At 45.8% G+C, this 19,404-nt stretch overlaps 1 protein-coding gene across 3 annotated transcripts in view; it reads left to right on the forward strand.

Moving 5' to 3' along the window:
* BRINP1 (BMP/retinoic acid inducible neural specific 1) overlaps positions 1-19,404 on the forward strand; it is a 174,834-nt gene that overhangs the window by 97,611 nt on the left and 57,819 nt on the right. For all 3 annotated transcript variants that reach the window (XM_058694357.1, XM_058694359.1, XM_058694358.1), the window contains one exon: positions 11,812-12,002. In XM_058694357.1, the coding sequence (XP_058550340.1) occupies positions 11,812-12,002 (191 nt within the window). The remainder of the gene's footprint in view (positions 1-11,811; positions 12,003-19,404) is intronic.

Genomic DNA, 19,404 nt, shown 5'->3' on the forward strand with positions numbered 1-19,404 from the left:
AGAAGACAGTTCCTAATGTTCCAAACACACTTTTGTCTTCTTGAAACTCCTGGGGTCGCCTAGTCAGTAAATACAGCAACAACAACATTTTCCAACCACCTCGTGAGTTCTGAATCCCTCCTAGAAAGCATCTCTGTTCAATCAGTTATTCAGATTCTGCTTTGAAAGCTTTGGACAGGGACCTCCTTAATTCTCAGGGCGTCCTGTTCTCTTCTGATTAGTTCTGTCAGTCAGAAGGAGCTTGCTGTATTGAGCGGGGCTTTATCATGCTGTCGGTCCTTCCTCGTCAAGCGGGTTATAGCCCTCAGAGCTGTGTTTTCATGGCCTTACAACTCATCGGGTTCCAACAACTAGGGAAATTGGTGGAGTCTTTCTTCTTCTTGGGCTGTTTGGGCAATCAGGTACCTCTGGAAATGCCTTAGACCCTCCCAGATGATGTGTTGTTTTTTTCCCCCATCATTGCGTATATTAATTTAATTACCTTGTTTAGTCATCAAATAGTAAATTCGACTTGAAAAAATATGTTTATTTTCTTAACTCAGGTGTGATGTGGGCATTTAAAAAAAATCAGCTCCTTTCAATCTGTATTTAAGTAATGACTTTGTTATTTAGGTTTAAAGGTGCTGCAAACAGGCTGTGTGAGAAAACATCCTTGTTTTCTAATTTTCTTTGGCCCAGTAGTTTAAAAACATTTTTAGGGTAAGGGAATCTTGTTGTCAAACACACACACATGCACATGCATTCACACACACACACACACACACACACACACAATTTACTGACCTATCTGTTGGAGTAGCTCAATCTATAAATCTTTGATCTGGCCTCCCTGATTATTTCCTTAAACATGCATTATTTGACTGGCCAAGTCAATGGGTTAAATCAGGGTCAGCAAAATTTTCCTGTGAAGGCCAGATAGTAAATATTTTAGACTTCGTGGGCCCTGTGGTCTGCTGTTGCAACTAGTAAACTCTGTCACGTTGGCCAAAAGCAGCCATAGACAATTCATAAACAAATGAATGCCATGGTGTTGCAATAAAAATTTATTTACAAAACAGGCAGTCAGACACATTTGGTCTGTGGGCCATAGTTTACTGACCTCTGAGTTAAATCTGGTTTTGAGGACTTTGGCTCATCTACGTTGAATAAAGGATGGTTTTAAATCCCTAATTCTTGACATAAAACCCGCAATTCAGTGAATGTGCGTTGAATGAATTGAAGGAAAAGCGATTTCTTAACTAGTTTAAAATAAGGACAGAGAAGTTTTCTATTATATAGGGAAACAGGAGAAGGCCTTTGGGGAAGGCTCTGAGATGACATCTTGCTCGCCAATACCCAAATATTTTAACAAGGAAGCAATTGGCAATTAAATGCAATATTACTTGCTGGGGAAGTTGTTCATTTTTTTTTCTCATAAAAATATGCACCAAAGGCGGAAGGAAATGAGCAGAGGTCTGGCTGTGCAAAACCTGGGTTTAAATCCAGGTCTGGTACTGACGGCTGTGTGTCCCTGGGAAACTTATCTTCCCTCTCAGACTCTCCGTGTTTCCGTCTAAAGATTGAGGGCCATACGAAGACGTTATCGTGGTCCCTTGGAGCTCTCAAATTTTGTGGACTGAAAGAGAAAATTCATATAATTGCAATGTTTAATGGGATTTATGATAATTGGAAAATAATTGCTGCTCCAAACTTTTATTAATCTATATTTAGTTATGAGTCATGCTTTCACAATAGATGCTTTGGAAATAAGCAGAGAGACAAATTGAGTAAACAGAATTTTAAATATTTTATTTATATGCAGTTTGTATAATCCCTGGAGCCCATGAGCATATTAAGATCATTTAAAATATCCATTAAAAGTTATGTGTTATGCGACAAACTCCCCTTTTAGAAAGCCTCGCCAAAGGATAAATAGCTAACATTTATTGAGTAGCTACTACTGCCAGATTAATTGCATTCATTAGGCTTAATCCTTCCAGCAACCCTACAAGGTAAGTACTAGTATTTCTGCTGCGCCGAGAGAAGCTCAAAGAGGCCGAGGAATCTGCAAAGAATCACCCAGCTGATGAATGGCTTTATGCTCGTTCACGGCCAGGGCTTTCTGACTTTCTGACACTGTGTCCTTACGGGGTGCCGTGACATCTTCACAAAGGACCTGTTTCGTGGCCCATTTTCTGGTGCTCAGGGGAACGAGCCATTTGCTTTTCCCTGAGACCTTCTGCAGAGCATCGGCACGGTGGTTTGGAAGCACGTGCACCTGTCCTTCGCCGGTGTGGTCATGCTGGAGTGTGCAGAGGAGGGGAAGGCAGGGAGAGGCCAAGAGGACCCAGGCAGAGAATCATGCCATTGGACTTTCTGTCTCCACTCTGGCACGGGTTTGCCACATGGCCATCACTGGCCTGGGCCTCAGTTTCCCCTCCTTGTGATGGTGATGGCAATACTCTCCCTCCTTCATGTTGTTGGAAGGATAATGTGTGTGATGACAGAGCTTTGTAAAGGACCGAGTGCCCTATAGACCCCACACATTGGAGATGATGGGCTGGGGCAGTGGATCAGGACAGAGGACGCTGAATCTGAGATCAGGGACCCAGATTCGAGTGCCGCCTGCCACCAATGGCTTTGGCCAAGTCCTTTCTCTCTTGTCCTGAGTTGCCTCAGTTGTGAAATGACAGGAACGTCCTTGGCTGGCGGCTCCCAAAGCCTTTCTGCTCTGAGTTTGGGATGTTTTGGCACAGAGATTGCCAGGAGATTGAGGCTCAGGAGATTGAGGGCATCTCAGGAAATAAATAAGCCACTTGGAGTACATAAAGAAGTGCATTCTGAGCGGCTTCTGCCCCCAGTGGATTCCCATAATCCCTACTGCGCCCCCTGCCCTCAGTCACAGGGCTTCATGAAAAACCCCACTTGCTTTTCAGGAAATGGTCTGTTTATACAAAAGTTGGGCCATTCCAGTATGCCTGTTGTGTTTCTGTCTTTCCTTCTCAAATTTCTATTCAATGAGAAGCCTGTAGCTCCATTCTGAGATGCTTCTCCTGGTTTCTCTGAACTTTATTCCCATCTGAGCCTTTACAACTGCTGCTGGGTTGGTATACAAATATAAATGCCATTACTTAAGTGAACACATGTTGGAAAACAGAAAGGATTATATACACATCGTAAGCAAGGATTATTTTATTCTCCACAGTTAAGTCAGTGTCTTTACTTGTAATTAAAATGAAACTGTTCACAGTCGTGTTTTCAGAGAGCTTTTATATTTTTTCCCTGTTCTACCTCTCTCACCCTTTGGCACCAAATTGCCCCAGAGATCCACTTGGATGCCCCGATTCCTCAACTGCCCTCTCACTTACGTTGTGGGGCATAGAGACAACAGGGGATTTGTCTCGGATGCCCTGGTTGTTAAGATGCATCATTTCCGTTTCACATATGCCCTTGGTTTCACCTTTCCCTGAGGTAGCTAGGGATCATGCGGGGAGAGATTGGGAACAGCAGGCAAGAGAAATGTGATCTCTTGCTCACTGTCTCTCTCTGGTTCAGTGACTTCTCCTCACTCTCCTCCTCTGCAATTCTCCTTGCTCATCTCTGGGGACAGTTTGTTGCAAGCAGGGGTCCCAGATCCTCCCACCCATCCCCCACACACTCAGAGGTTCGTTTTTATTCCACTTCCAAATGATTAGTTAATGCAACCAATGGGATTCGCCACCCAGAGATGAACACCGTAATCAGTTATGCCATCAACAAACATTTATTGGTGAGACTGTGTCTATAAAGTATTCTAAAAGGTATCTAACCCTGGATTAAGTCAGAGCACTAGAGAGCTACGTATTTAGACTGTAGTATGGTTGACTACAGGGAATTGCTGTAGTGGATGATGCTTCTGGAATACGCACGTGGCTGTCTTGAGCCAGTCAAGCATTGGTATATCACCGACCAGCATCGACTACGTGCAATCTCTTTATGAGAAACCATCGGGGACGTCTGTGTCTTCTTGTAGCCTTTGGGACATGTGGCAGATGTGTGTTTTTCCCACAACCGTGAACAACTGCCCTGTTGTCTTCTTGACTGTATGGCTCCTTGGGCTGTGATTCCCTTTTTCCTTTGGCTGCAGGGAAGCTCAGAGACATCTGTAGTCCACTTCTATCAAGCGTTCAGGACATTACAGAATGAAGTTTGCGTGCTAATTTTAACGAAGCTTTAAAATAAAATATTTTCTTCCCTTTATTTTCCCATTTTTCTGTATTTTTAAATTTACATGGTATGTGTTTTTGAAAACCACCTCCAGCTATTTCTGCTATGGAATCAGATTCAAGTAAAACAATAAAAGCTGCAAAGCATACTCTGTAAAGAAGAGTAAAGCAAGCCTTCACTCTTCAAAAACCATTAGTAGCCTCGATTCCCTAGAAAACACTGGGAGAAACTCACATGTATCCAACACTTATCTACTGGCCACCACCAGGAGATGGTGCTCTCCTCACAACCCCGAAAAGTCGGAATTGTGACCCCCCCCCCATTTTATACATGGGTGAACAAACAGGAGAATGTTATGCAATCGAAACGTCATTATGAGTGAGCCTCTGTAAATAATCATAATAGAAAAATACCAAGAGCAGTTTACAGCTGTCCAGACCCTGTTGCAATCGACCATCATTTCGTTGATCTCTCAGCACAACTTGGGGAGACAGGTGGTCTCTGTCTTCATCGCACATATCAGGAAATTGCCTGCCTGCCTCCCTCACAGCCGTTTATTTTTTTTTAATGTTTATTTTTGAGAGAGAGAGACAGACAGACAGAGCATGAGCAGGGGAGGAGCAGGGAGAGAGGGAGACACAGAATCCGAAGCAGGCTCCAGGCTCTGAGCTGTCAGCAGAGAGCCTGATGCAGGGCTTGAACTCACGAACCATGAGATCATGACCTGAGCCAAAGTCGGACGCTCAACCGACTGAGCCACCCAGGCGCCCCTGCTTCACAGCCGTTTATAAGCTGCTGGTCTCTTTTTTAAATTCAGACTCACTCTTTTCTTTTTTCTTTTCTCTTTTCTTTTCTTTTTTGTTTATTTATCTTTGAGAGAGACAGAGTGCAAGTGGGAGAGAGGCACAGAGAGAGAGACAGAGAGAGAGAGAGAGAGAGAGAGAATGTGAAGTGGGATCCGGGCTCTGAGCTGTCAGCACAGAGTCTGATGCAGTGCTCGAACCCAGAAGCCATGAGATCATGATCTGAGCCACCCAAGTGCCACCCAGATGCCCTTAGACTCACTCTTTCTAATAGACTTCACAAGGATCAGATCCCATCTATCCCAGAAGTTGTACCCACAGGTAACTTGAAAAAGAGCATGATTGTTTCAGCTCCTTTCCCGCCTCATGATCCACCCACTGTCACCCAGCTTCCCATTGGAGCCTCTCCCAGGACCGGAAGCACAGTGACAATATCGACAGTAACTTTAACAGTTTATCGAGGGCTCGTTCTAAGTGCTGTGTTTCATGATTTAATGTGACGCTGAACCCACCCCTCCGTGGTAGATATGCTCCCCGTGATGACATCCACACTTCAGAGAGGGTGAGTAAACTCCTCCACAGTTTCACAGCTAATTGGTGGCAGAGCCGGGTTTTCGTTCAGGATTTCCACCTCCAGCGCCCAGGCTGAGAGACGCAGAGCTGAGGATCATCTAATCCAGTCAGCTTATCTCCCAGGAGAGTCAACACCTTCCCAAGGGCACAGCGCCAGTCCCCTGCCAGTCTCACAGCCTTTTCTCCTCTGTGTGTCATTGAGGACGTGTGTGTGTATGTGTGTGTATGTGTGTGTGTACGTGTGTATGTGTGTACGTGTGTATGTGTGTGTGTGCGCGTGAGTGTGTGTGTGTATGTGTGTGTATGTGTGTACGTGTGTGTGCGCGCGCGTGTGTATGTGTGTGTGTGCGCATGAGTGTGTGTGTATGTGTGTGTGTATGTGTGTGCGCGCGCGTGAGTGTGTGTATGTGTGTGTGTACGTGTGTGTATGTGTGTGTGCGCGTGAGTGTGTGTATGTGTGTGTGTGGGTGAGTGTGTGTATATGTGTGTGTGTGTGTACGTGTGTGTGTGTGTGTGTGCGCGCGTGTGTGTGTGCGCGTGCTCGCGCCCGTAGGGGAGCAGGGACTGTAGAAAGGAGGCGGAGGGAGGAGTCCCAGAAAGGCAACGCTTAGCTCTACACAGAGAGCTTTGGCCTTATGGTTTTCTCTCCAGCCTCATCTTAAATCTGCCATCCTGGCCTTGGTCTTCTTCATCCATCCCCTGCCTCTGATGTCACCCGCAGCCCCGCCCCCTGTCCCACCTCCCGCTGCCCCGGTGGGATGGGCCTCACCACAGCCACCCCATGCCTTCCATCCAGGGTCCTTTTTTAATCTCAGTCTAATTGGTTTGCCTGCCATGCTGAGATGCTTAATTGGGCATAAGCGTATTCCACGGATCCTGTACCGTTGTGAGGTCTGCCTTCTGCTCCGAAGGGAATTTGCTTGCTTTGTGGGCTCAGAAGGAAAGATGTAGTTTATGTTGTGCTCAATGCACTGAGAACTTACATGAAATTGTTCCTGGGCCAGCAGAGCAGTTAGACAACAAGACAAGCAAGGCTTTCTCACTTTCCTTTATTTTCAACCTCTTTCCGTCTCTCTTTTTTAAAGGTGGTTTGTTGCAGTGGAAAGGGCACTGCGTTTGGAGCCATGAGCCCTGGGGTCTAATTTCAGCCCTGCCAATCATTTGCTCTGTGATTTGGGGCAAAAAGCTTAATGTCTCTGAAATTTAGTTTTCCTTTCCATGAATTGTGGGAGTTGGATTTGACGACTTCTATGAAAGGAGTCATAGTGATGCTCTCAGAACAGGGCTCAGGGTGCCTGGGTGGCTCAGTTGGTTAAGCGTTTGACTTTTGGTTTCGGCTCAGGTCACGATCTCACGGTTCGCGAGCTTGAGCCTCGCATTGGACTCTGCCCTGGTGGTGCGGAGCCTGCCTGGGATTCTCTCTCCCTCTCTTTCTCTCTGCCCCTCCCGCATTCTTTCCCTCAAAATAAATAAACATAAAGAAAAAAAGAGCAGGGGTCCTGTGGGCCAAATCCAGCCAACACCCACTTTTATGAATAAAGTTTTATTGGAACATGCTCATACTCCCTTGTTTATGTATTGTCTATGGTTGATCACACTTCAAGGACAGAGCTAAGTAGCTGTGACAGATAACTTATGGCTGCAGAGCCTAAACTATTTACTCTCTGGCTCCTGTTTTAGAACCTAAATCAGATTGTGTCATTGCTGAAAACCTTCTTTTGACTCTACACGTTACTTGGGATTTAAAAATAAGACATCTTTACCAAATCCAACATAGCCTTTTAAGATCAATGCCTACTCTGCCCTACATTTTAATGTTACTTTTCTCTTCTCGCCCTTCCTTTTATCTCCTCTCCTATACTTATCTGCTCATGTAGGCCTGCCTCCTTCATGACCCCTAAACCTGGCAAATATTTCTACCTCAGGACCTTTGTACCTGCTATCCCTTCTTCCTGGACATTCTTCCACCAGGTGGCCCCATGTTCTCTTCTTCATTTCCTTCAGGGCTCTCCTTTCCTGTCATCACATCAAGAAGGCTATCTATATAAAACCACATTCTCACCCTACCCCCGGGGATCCCGACTGCCTTTCTCTGCTTTATTTGTCTTCACAGCCTTTCTCCCTCTCTGACTTGTTAGATTTGGCTCTTTATGATCAGTGCGCTCTCACTAGAGCTTAAGCTCCTTGATATCAGCTAATTTGTTTATTTCAATACCCTCAGATCTGGAAAACACAGTAAGTGCCCAAACTTTGAAAACAGAAATCAACTGTTTCAGCTCTAATGCTATTTAAATCTACTTCTGAATGGGTCTAAGTGCTATGGAGCTCTTTTACTTCAGTCTGCTATGGACAAAGGTATAAAATTTTAGAATCCTGTAACCAGTATGGTCTTTGCTCCAACATTTCTGCTATGGCCACAGAGTCGCATGAATTCATTCTCTGAATGTTTCTAGCCTTGATTGTGGGCCAATCAGAACAGAGTTTATAGACTGGAACCTAATAATGTGGTTTGGCCCACAAGGCCCTTCATCGTGTGGTCACTGACATCCTCTCTGTCTTTACCTCCTACCATTTATATTTCTCTCTCACACACACCCCTCTCTCGCCAACCGCCTCATCCTCCATTTTCGCAGCTGGAGTTCATTCTTCTGGAAACACCCTTTCTCTATCTTTGGCTGTATGTTCTCATCAAGACTGAGCTTGGGGGCGCCTGGGTGGCTCAGTCGGTTGAGCATCCGACTTTGGCTCAGGTCATGATCTTGTGGTTTGTGAGTTCGAGCCCCGCGTCAGGCTCTGTGCTGACAGCTCAGAGCCCGGAGCTTGCTTTGGATTCTGTGTCTCCCTCTCTCTCTGCCCCTCCCCCCCCACTCACACTCTGTTTCTCTGTCTCCTTCAAAAATAAATAAACATTAAAACAATTTTTAAAAAAAGACTGGGCTTGGACAGGAGAATTCATTGACATCCCCACTCCGGCCCCAGCCCTTTGTACAGGTTGGGTCACGGACCCTTTCTCTGACTAAAGTTACTGTTGCAAATAGCACAGCATAGTTACGTAGCTTTCGTAAACAGGCACTTTTGTCCACTAAGATGGAAGAATTCCTCAGGGTCAGGAACCCTGTGACGCTAAACAGGCCGTGCCTAGCACAGAGGCAGTGCCTCATAATCATACCCCAGCTGTTGACCTCTTCCCACATTCCTGGCTGTGTCCTACCGGGTCACATGCATCCCCCCACTTAGGCCTGTGTCCACCCTGTGAGGAAGGAGCTAGGTACTCAGCATCAGCTTCTTACCTAATTTTTTCAAGGAAGCAACCAAGATGGCAGGCCCTGGGTGGGTAGCTGGTGGGCATCAGAAAGATGTAGAGGCTGTGGGAAAAAAGGAGGGAAGGAAGAAAGGAAGGGAGGAAGAAAGGGAGGGAGGAAGGAAGGAAGGGAGAGAGGGAAGAAGGAAGGAAGGAAGGAAAGAAGGAAGGTTGGAAAGGAGGGAGAAAGGAAGGAAGGGAGGAAGAAAGGGAGGGAGAGAGGGAAGGAAGAAGGGAGGAAGGAAGGAAGGAAGGAAGGAAGGAAGGAAGGAAAGCAGGGAGAAAGGAAGGAAGGGAGGAAGGAAGGGAAAGAAGGAATTGAGTCATGGGCTTGTAAGTTGATGGTGGGGTTGGCATTATTCCTGCGTATAAATACTAGTTCTATGGTTTTCACATTTTACTTCTCAGTATCTATATTAAAAGACTGCTCTAAGAATCGGGATACCAATTTGCCACTCCCAGCCCTACCACTAACTAGCTGTGTGACTTTTGATACATTAGTCAACCTCTCTGTATGTCAAGACAAGTTAGCTTTGAGGAATGTAGCCATATCCACATGAGAAAAAAATCAGTAGTCTATGGTCATAAGTTATTATAAATCAAAGTGATTATATATGTACATATATGTGTAGGTACATATATATTTGTTTACTGAAGTATGACTATGTTTCTATGCATATATATAACTTCTTAATTACGTGTGTATATAATTTGATACATTTCAGGGGAACCCTCATGAAGAAAGACTCTTTTCCTTAGAAACATGTGATGATCCTCATTGCCTTTTGTTGGTCATCTCTTGCTGAGTAGCACATTCCCTCCACAACTTAGTGATTGAATACAACAGTATCACCTCAGTTTCTGTGGGCGGGGCACCTGGGCGTGGCTTGGCTGGACGCCCTTGCTGCCTCCCACCTGTGCTTAGTGGGCTTGAGGCTCAGCTGGGGAAGGTCTGCTTCCAGGTTCACCTGTGTGGTTGCTGTTAGGATCCAGGTCCCTCGGAGGCAGACAGAGAGAGACAGAGCATGAGCGGGGGAGGGGCAGAGAGAGCAGGAGGCACAGAAGCCGAAGCAGGCTCCAGGCTCCGAGCTGTCAGCACAGAGCCTGACGCGGGGCTCGAATTCACAGACCGTGAGATCATGACCTGAGCCGGAGTCGGACGCCCAACCGACTGAGCCACCCAGGCGCCCCGGGACAGTTGCTCTTAACCACGTTTCCGCCTATCTAAGCCCATGTGGACTTTGAAACTAGGCTTCAGATATGACTTCCTCTCTGAAGCTTCCCTAGAGAAATCTGTCCTCTTCTGTGTCCTGTAGTTCTTGATTTACAACAAACTGGAAAGTGCTCATCTTCCCTGCCTGACCGTGAGCTTCTTAAGGATGTGGGACTGTGGAGTGTCGATCCCCCTCCTGGAGACATCATACTTTTCACTTAGTAGGTGCCCTGCAAGGGTTCACTGAGTGCGGCTGATTAACTTAATAAGTACTTTGAGCTGACTTTATTTGGAATTTGAACGGTGTCACGAATTTTGAACAGAGATTCTATAAGCAGGCATGAGCCATAAGCTCTGACGTTTGGAAATGTATTCCAACTTGAAAGCGTTTTTTTTCAGACCCACATTCCTCTGCTTCAGGGGTCAGACTCCACCGCTGAATTACAAGGGTGTATTCTGGGGTGATCCCCCCTGCCCCCGTTCGGCTTCTCCTTGCTTTGTACCCCTTCCTTCCTTCATCTCTCCCATCTTGTGGCAGGAAAGAGAGACCTTTTCATTAAACTCTGGTCCCCATCATTTATCTAGGCTGACCTTACCATCCTCTTGGCTGGTCTGTTTTTCTCAAGGGTCTAGGAGCTTGTAATTCAGGAAAACCTGGTTCCAGAAGGAGCTTCATCTTTGGGAGGAACAGAGATCATTATTCAAGCAAAACCAACCTGAACCGAGGCCCTTCAACTTTCTACTTGTACTCCGTTTGCATGCTTCCTGTTCCTCGTCCGTGAACCTCTAGCGATTTTCATGTCTGGGAATTTGTGAGAAAATATAGTTCTAAAACTGTCTTCCACATTGGATTAGTACCTGGCAGTTTCCAAAGGTATTTTTCACACCCGGTGTTTCGTGTAATCTGTACAGCAACAATAAGAAGTAGATAATGTTAATTGGATTTTGTAGATAAGAAAGTGCAAGTACAGAGAGGTGGCACACTTTGTCCAAGATGACACCGCATAGTCTGCAAGAGGCAGAGTGAGATCCTGAGCGAGACTCCCGGGTAGAAGCCTCTTCAGTCTTGATCTCCTCATCATTAGTGAAGGGAAGAGTGGAAATTCTCCCACATGGTCTTCGAAATACAGCTTTGTTTCTTGCAAACAGTTCCTGCTCCCTGAATGGATGTGAAAAGCGTGAATCAAACTGAAATCTGGGCGGATTATTGGATTCTGGAACCATCTTAGGGCAGGTCTCAAGTTGCCTTGTGCTCTAGATCTCGCCCCTTGTTAAAGAGCCTTCTTTTCCTCCCTCTCTTCCTCCCTTCCTTCCCTCCATGGACTCATTTGTTTGTTCAGATGGCCGGCATTCTTAGGAATCCTACCATGCAACAGGCACCATGTACCTAAGAAAGTTCCATCTCTGTGGTATGGTTCACAGTCTAGCAAGAAAGTTGGAGAAGCAGCTAGGCAACAATGATTCTTGTATCCTGATGCTCTGTAAGCAACATGAGAACGTGGCCGTGTCTGTCTGGCCTACTACAGTATTCTGGTGGTGAGAACAGTGCTCAGTAAATATTTGTTGGCTGAAGAGAACCGAGGGCTCCCCATCTAAGTATGATTTGACAAATATTAAAAATAATTGCCGTCACTCTCTCACCCAAGGAGAGGTGCCTGGATGGGATGGTTGGATGGACGTTGCCTTGGGGGGCAGAGGCAGTAAATTGAGGCTTCTTGCTCATCTCTCTTGCCCAGGGAGTTTGCCCGTTGGAAGGTGAGGAACACAGCCATCGAGAGGAGAGACCTGGTCCGTCATCCAGTGCCCCTCATGCCAGAGTTTCAAAGAAGCATCCGCCTGCTTGGCAGAAGACCCACCACTCAGCAGTTCATCGATACCATCATCAAAAAGTACGGCACCCACCTCCTCATCTCTGCCACCTTGGGAGGTAGGTTGGCAGCTCCTGGGCCATGGCCTTGTTCGTGCCTTGGGGGTCTGGATTGGAGGGGAGGTTGGGATGCCCTGGGATCCAAGCCAAGCTAACATCTCTGCCGCTGTACGTCACTCAAAAGCATATAAGCCAAACTGACTTGGTTGCTCTGCTCATTTCAGAACCCTGGGTTCCATTCCCCGGGACAGTCAGACTTGAGTTTACTAACTTTTGTAGAAATACTAACTTTTGTGGCTTCACCTTGGAATTAGCTCTATTCTTCAGGGATGCTTAATCTGACTATGGTATTAATTCCTTTGGAATGTGGTCTAATCTGGGGAAATAATTAAGCTTCAGGTGTTGTTTAGAGAGTTGCCTTTGTTTATGTAAGTCTGCTTTAGGGACTGATAACTTGAGGTTATCATTTTACAAATAGGGTATTATTTGTATGGTTTATGGGCTTGGAGGAGGTTAATAGGAAAGCTGACCAATTGCTTCACGTGACTTTGCCTTACCTCTCCATCCCCATCAAGTCCAACCCTTAAGAGAGGAGGAGAGAATGGAGGAAATACATTTTTTTAAAGAGGGGGATAGGTAGAGACTAGTGTATTTTGATGCTTATGGTTCTTGCCCACGTGCATCATTTTATATTATGAGCTAAATCTCCTCGCACATCAGTTTTCTGCCATAATGACGAGGGCCACTAAATTTTGAGAAAGCCTCTTTGGTGGGGGAACACCATGCCTCCTGCTCAGGGAGCTGAGAGGTTGCCTTTAGATGTGACCCTTGCCTGCTAAACAAGAATGGTGTGTTGATGGAGGCGGGGTGGGTGGACTGAGGTATAATTAGAACATTCGATCTTCTCCTTCAGAGGCAGGGGGAACACCAGGAGCTGGAGTGGCGGGGACAGACTCCATGGGAGAAGGAGCCATGTAGCTGGTAGGAGCTGGTGAGGCACAGGGGAGGTGGCAGGCGCTTTCTAGGCTGAGCGCACAGTATGCATTGTGAGGAAGCCCAGATTAGGAACTTGATGATCACGGGGGTGTGAGGGGAGGTTGGGCAACTTCATTCATCCCTACAGTGAGAGGAGCCACTGTGTATTATCTGCCCATAGTAGACATGCATTGTACATCGCCATTAGTCCCCCAAATCTGCAAGCTAAGTCCAATGAGCTCCATTTTCTAGATAAGGAAGCTAAGAGGCAGAAGGGGTGTGGCTAGTAAGTGACAACACTAAGGGTTTTTTGTTTGTTTGTTTTTGTTTTCTGTTTATTTATTTTTTTTATTTTTTTATTTTTTTTCAACGTTTTTTATTTATTTTTGGGACAGAGAGAGACAGAGCATGAACGGGGGAGGGGCAGAGAGAGAGGGAGACACAGAATCGGAAACAGGCTCCAGGCTCTGAGCCATCAGCCCAGAGCCTGACGCGGGGCTCGAACTCACGGACCGCGAGATCGTGACCTGGCTGAAGTCGGACGCTTAACCGACTGCGCCACCCAGGCGCCCCATGTTTTCTGTTTATTTAAACTAAAAACAAAACAAAACACAGTTCACAGTTTACCCTACGTTTTTAACTTTGGGCTTTCTGTCCACAAAGCCTGCGTGTGTGTGTGTGTGTGTGTGTGTGTATACATATATATATATATATTTTTTTTTTGACTCAACATTGGTTACCTCTTTAACCAACTCATTCACCTCCCCAATCCACCCGCTCCAAAACCCACGAACCAGCATGGATCCGTTGCCTGATGCTACTCAAATACTAAGTAGGACTTTGAATGTTAGATCATGTAGTATAAATTGTATTTTATTGTGAAGTGAAAGCGAAATCACTTCTACACTGAGTGTTTCATTAAGCTACACCCCTTTTCCTTGAATTTCTCCACCCCCCATTTTACTTGAATAAATATATATATTTCAACCTATTCTGTTCTTTAATTAGAAGCTGTGTTCTGTCCGAGTCCCTGGAAATCCCCAATAACAAAGACGTTTCTTTTGCTGAGAAATATATTTTTAATTTCTCCAAGGCGGAGTAGTGAATTATTCACGGAGCCTTGTTCCTCTTCTGTTTTTACAGCACAACATTTTAAAATATGCAAAGCTTTGGATTGAGTTCTAGCGTTGGACAGCGGGCCCTAACTGTGCCCTCGGTCCTCACCGTGGAGGAGCGGGGAGCGGGAAGGGGAAAAGATTTACTGTCGATTGAACACAGTGTGCCAGATACTGCATGAGGTCCCTGGTAACATCATCATTTCGTTTACTCGATCGTGGAAAATTGTTTCTTGAGAGCCTCCCCGTGCAAGGGGAGAGAAAGGGAAAGGGTAAGTTGTAGTGAATGGAGGGGCAGCTTCTGGAGTTTGCGTGCCTTGGTTCCACACCGGTTTGGCGTCACCTGCTCCAAGCCTCGGTTTCCTCTCTTAGAAAGAGAAACAACTAAGACTATTTTCTTCATGCGCGTTGTGACAATGAGATAAAATGGTGCGTTAAAAGTGCTGAGCACGGTGTTTGGACAAACAGGTTGTTGCTATTGTTGGTGTTGTTTTATTATTCTCACTATAATTATTGTAATGTAGTGGGGCTAAGGAGCTTGGGGATTTGGGATTCGAGCCCATTCCTACCACTCGCCAGGTGAAGAGGAGACGTTGAGAAATTCGCTTTCCTGTCTGGATATCAGTTTTCCTGCCTAAATACGAGAAGGTGCAGAAAATGTTATTCTCTGTAATTTTTCCTAAGAACACCGTGTTCATTTAGAAGAAACCTTCTGATAAGCTGTTAGAGGTGTCAGGTGAGCTCCTAAGGGCATACTCAGACAACAAAAGAGGATTCTTAAACTGTCACATGTAGGACAAGTAAATGCATTTATTTGGCTCCTGAGGGAGAGAGAAGGGGAAGGAAAGGCAGTGAGAAAGAGTAAGTGCAGCCAGTGGGAGGGCTGATACACGGCACTTCCATGGGCTCCTCGGGTTGTTGGTGAACTTGATTCATCTCATAAAGTACTTGGTGTGAGTGATTTCCTCATGGAAGGTGGTAAGGGGGAAAATTGGTCTGGAATGACCCATGGGGATACAGGGGTAGGATAGCATTTTCCCTTAGCCCCTCTGAAGATCATGTTTTGGACCAGAGGAAACCCCCGGGAGCCTGAGTGATACGTGTGATTAAATTGGCATGAATGGGGGTGCACGCCTCCCCATCGACAGATACGCACAAATCCCCACCTAGACTTGGATGCAAGTTCATCTACAAGCAGACGTCCATGCATATGTGGTGCACACTTGCAGACACACTGGGCTCAACGCCTATAGGTGCAATGTACACATATGTGTGTGTGAGGTTGCACACGTTTGTGAATGTGTGCAGATTCCATGAATGTCTTTTTATGCAGGAGGGCTTATGTTTCTGTATGCATGTGTATGTTTGTGTGTATATTCGTTATTCCCCACCCTGCATTTTCGGAAAGCTTCCCTGGGCTGAGAGAAAGGCTGAGGGTAAAGTCAGAGGGACTCAGCAGGAAAGGATGAGAGATGCCCCAGAGGGTCCCAAATACAGACATCTTCCTCCCCCAGTGAAGAATGGTATCCCCTATATACTCGAAAGGTGAAAGGGTCAGCTCCCGCCCCCTCCCCATCCACTGCGCGGCTGAGTCTCACTGTGTTCCCCTCCGAAAGCTGCGGTACAGACAGAGTGAGGCAGATCCCCTGGAGGCCAGAGACACAGAGGAAAGGCCTGTGTGGGGTGAAGAGGCAATTTGCAGGAATGCCCAAATGGGAAAGCAACTCTAAACAGAGCATTCTCTTAATAAACAAGAAATTAAGTCTTAATAATGCAGCAAGAAGCCCATTAACCCCTCTTGATCTAAGGCTTGCTTCTGCCAGTTTTCAGTCCAGAGGGAGCTGGGCCTGTTCTACCTTCTCTTGCGCGGGCTCCTTGGAGAGCCTGCGCTTGGAATATTTATTCCTGTAAATGTGCTCTAACTTCCAGCATATTCACGTATTTAATCATTTACCTCTCCGCCCGCCTATCTGTTCATCAATCCATTCAGTCACCTATCCACCCATCCATTCATCCATCCACTTACCCCTCGCAGGATACCCGGACATCTGTTCTTTGTTGGGAACATTACAAAAGAATCCATAGAGTCCTCGTTCCACCAGGCCACCACCCACCGTCCTCGAATTCATTGTCCAATTGTATATAAGGTCATTTTTATGTCAGATCTATCCAGGTCGCTGTGGAGTCCAAAGGACAGAAGATCATGTCCTCCTGCACTACCCGCGAGCCTTCATGGGAAGGTGCAAACATGAGCGTCTTACTCTGAACTCACGTTTAGGCTTGTGGAACCCAGAGGTTAATTTTGATAATGATGAGTCTTCTCATGGGGAGATTTCAGTCTAGTAGTTGAGGCAGAGACATCGCACAATAAATACTGTAGAATCAGATCACTTCCATATATATTTATTCATCCACAAGCACTCTGATCTTTGCTAAGCACATAATACTGGTCCACGTTGTGCTGGACAATGACAGTCAAATGATGGCAGCCTCTTACAGACTCCCTGACCTCACAGTGATTCTCCTCTAACGAAGCAGATAGGCTATTAAGCAAGTGATCACCAGGAAATGTGATAGGTAATATAAATAAAATAAAAGAGAAACAAAAGAGACAGGAAGCACGTGGTTAGAGTTCTTGATCTCGTTTAAGTAAAGAGTGGGGGATTCGGGGAAGGCTTCCCATAGGAGGTGTTGCCGTAGGTGACATCTGAGGGATGAGTAGAAGTTAGGCAGGAGGAAAAAAAGAAAAGAAATGTCCCAACAATGAGAGAACAAGGCGCATTTGTGCAGGATAGAGCATCCCTAGAGAGTGGCGAGGAGGCAGCTGGAGAGACCAGAGGGTCATTCCACATTCCCAACAGGGAGGCAGGCACCCTTCTTCCAGGCTGCATTCCACTGTCTGTATCCCTCTACCTTTGCTGTCCGTCTGCTATATTGAAATGGTCCCCTTATGTCTCTGTCTCCCTGCACCAGCATTGACCAATTAGAAATAGAAGTGTGAGCCACATAAGCCATTTTAGATTTTTCTCACAACCACTTCTTTAAACGTAAAAAGAGAAAGGGGAGAAATCATGTTAACAATATATTTTATTTAACATGGCATATCCCAAATATTGTCATTTCCACGTGTAATCAATGGGATAAGCAATTCATGGTGTATTTTATATAGTTTTTTTACATTTCAAGATTTTGGAAATCTACCGTGGAGTTCACACCTACAGTGCATCTCCGTTTTGACTAGCCACATTTCAAGGGCCCAAAAGCCACCCTGGTCTGGTGGCTCTCGTATTGGACAGCATACTTGTAGTCACTCAGTGACTCTAGAACGAGGACAATGTCTTATTTATTTGTCACCCCAGTGCCTACCAAACTGCTCAATGCATGCGTGCTGAGCTAAACTGAATGGACATGATAGAGAGTGAAAGAGGGAAGGTGATGACATCTCCCTTGGGGTCAGGGTGTAGTGGGAGAAGGTCACCAGAAAGGTGATGCCCCAGTGGGTTCTGAGGAATGTATAGGAGTATTCCAGGTCTCTTACCCCTGCAGGAGGGAGGGGTAAGAGAAAGTGACAAAAGCTGGATAGGATTTCAACGGTCAGATAGGGGAGGGACAGAATGGCATTCTAAGCAGAGAGAAGCATTTGAGGAGAGGAAATCGGCAGCAATAAATCATGGAGACGGAGGGAATGGTTTGACCGGTGCTCATAGAGGGAGACAGTGGTGAACAGACTGGAGGGTGCATGTGGAAAACCGTGGACAGCAATGGAACTCAGTTCTAGAAGCAGTCATGGAGGGATCTGAGGCACAGGAATTAATCTGTGGGTCAGTACTGTGTGCCCTTCCTAGGATAATCACTGTCCTGAAAGCATCTTTGTTTGTTTGTTTGTTTCTCTTAAATTCAAAAAGCAATCAGCATCCTCAAGAAGTTTCAGTTATCTTAGATATCAGACTTTTGTCCTCAGAAAGCATTGAGGCTGTTGTTCTCTGACTATCCCATTTTATTGCAGGATAAACTTGATGCAATTGCATGAAAATGTATGAAAAAAAAGAAAAAAAATATTTTTCAGTAATCAAGTAACGGTCATCAACACTCCCATGGTACTCACCATGTACCAGGCAGGGTGCAGGTACTTTATGCAGTTAGCTAATTTAATCCCATGATAACCCTATCCCCAGTTCTGCCCATGGAGGAATTAAAGCCTAAGGACGGTAAGTAACTGCTCGTGCAGGTAGTTCAGTCCAGGAAGGTTTGCCCCTGGAGACTGCTTTTTACGACGACTCTACACGACTTTGCTTGCTACAACGAACCAGACCCTGCTGGAAGGACCTTACAAGTATTACTAATTTATGCTTCTTAATCACTCTATGGAGTAGGTGCCAGTCCTTCCCTAATTTTGTGAATGAATAAGCTGAGAACAGAGACGTTAAGAAATATCCCCAAGTTCACCGTTCATAGGAGGTGAAACCAGACATATAATGGTCAGATTGGTTTAGCAGGTGTTTCTGGATGCTTTTTTCTGAAGTTCTGATGAAACGTCTTGCTATCCAAGATAAAAGGCGCCCGAAGTTAGTGCTGTTAGTAATCTATGCACGTGTTACTATGGAAAACTTAATGGAATAAAATACATGAGTCTGTGCATTCGTTTCTCGCTCTCTGTTTTTCCACCCCACTCTCTCTTTCCTTCTCTCGAATTCCCCTCTCTGTGCCTGACTTTCTTGCCGCCTTCCCTCCTCTCCGGAGGTAACCTCCTGTCCATTCCACTGACAGAAACACAGTGCCTGGCTTACGGAGGTAATGAGAATATTTATTGATGGAATTAAAAAAACACTGGTGCATTACCTGTTTACTATCTACTATAAGCCCAGCCCAGGGCTTCTGTACAAGGGATAGGGCGCTGGTTAATATCGATAGTGTCTGATTTCACTGATCCGACAGTTTGTTTTTTCCCTCTTTTGGGCGTGCAGTTTTCCCTGCCTTTAAACAATGTCTTATCTCTCTCTGTGTCTGTCTACCTCTTTAGCCATCCGTCTGTTCATCTGTCCATGTATCCATCTGTCTAGGAAGGGGCAGCAGCAGGAGAAAGAGAGAAAGGGAAGGAGGAAAGAAAGACAGGGGAGTGAGTAGTGGAGGACCTGGGTGAGGAGAAGGAAAGGACCATCCAGGGCAAGCCCATCATTTTACAGAGGGAGAGTCTGAGCCTCGAGGAGAAGAGGAGATGATACCGGTGAGAAGTATGCGGTGGGTTGGTAGAGGTTGGACTTAACAGCTGAGGGTCTTTCCATGGTCCTTGTCCTGATAGAATTGGGTGCTTCCAGCCACCTCTGCACTGTTTCTCCTTCACTATGCTCTTGATTTTCAGAGGCAGAAGGGAA

This window comes from Neofelis nebulosa, chromosome 12 (assembly GCF_028018385.1).
Source record: "Neofelis nebulosa isolate mNeoNeb1 chromosome 12, mNeoNeb1.pri, whole genome shotgun sequence".
NCBI classification, from domain to species: Eukaryota; Metazoa; Chordata; class Mammalia; order Carnivora; family Felidae; genus Neofelis; species Neofelis nebulosa.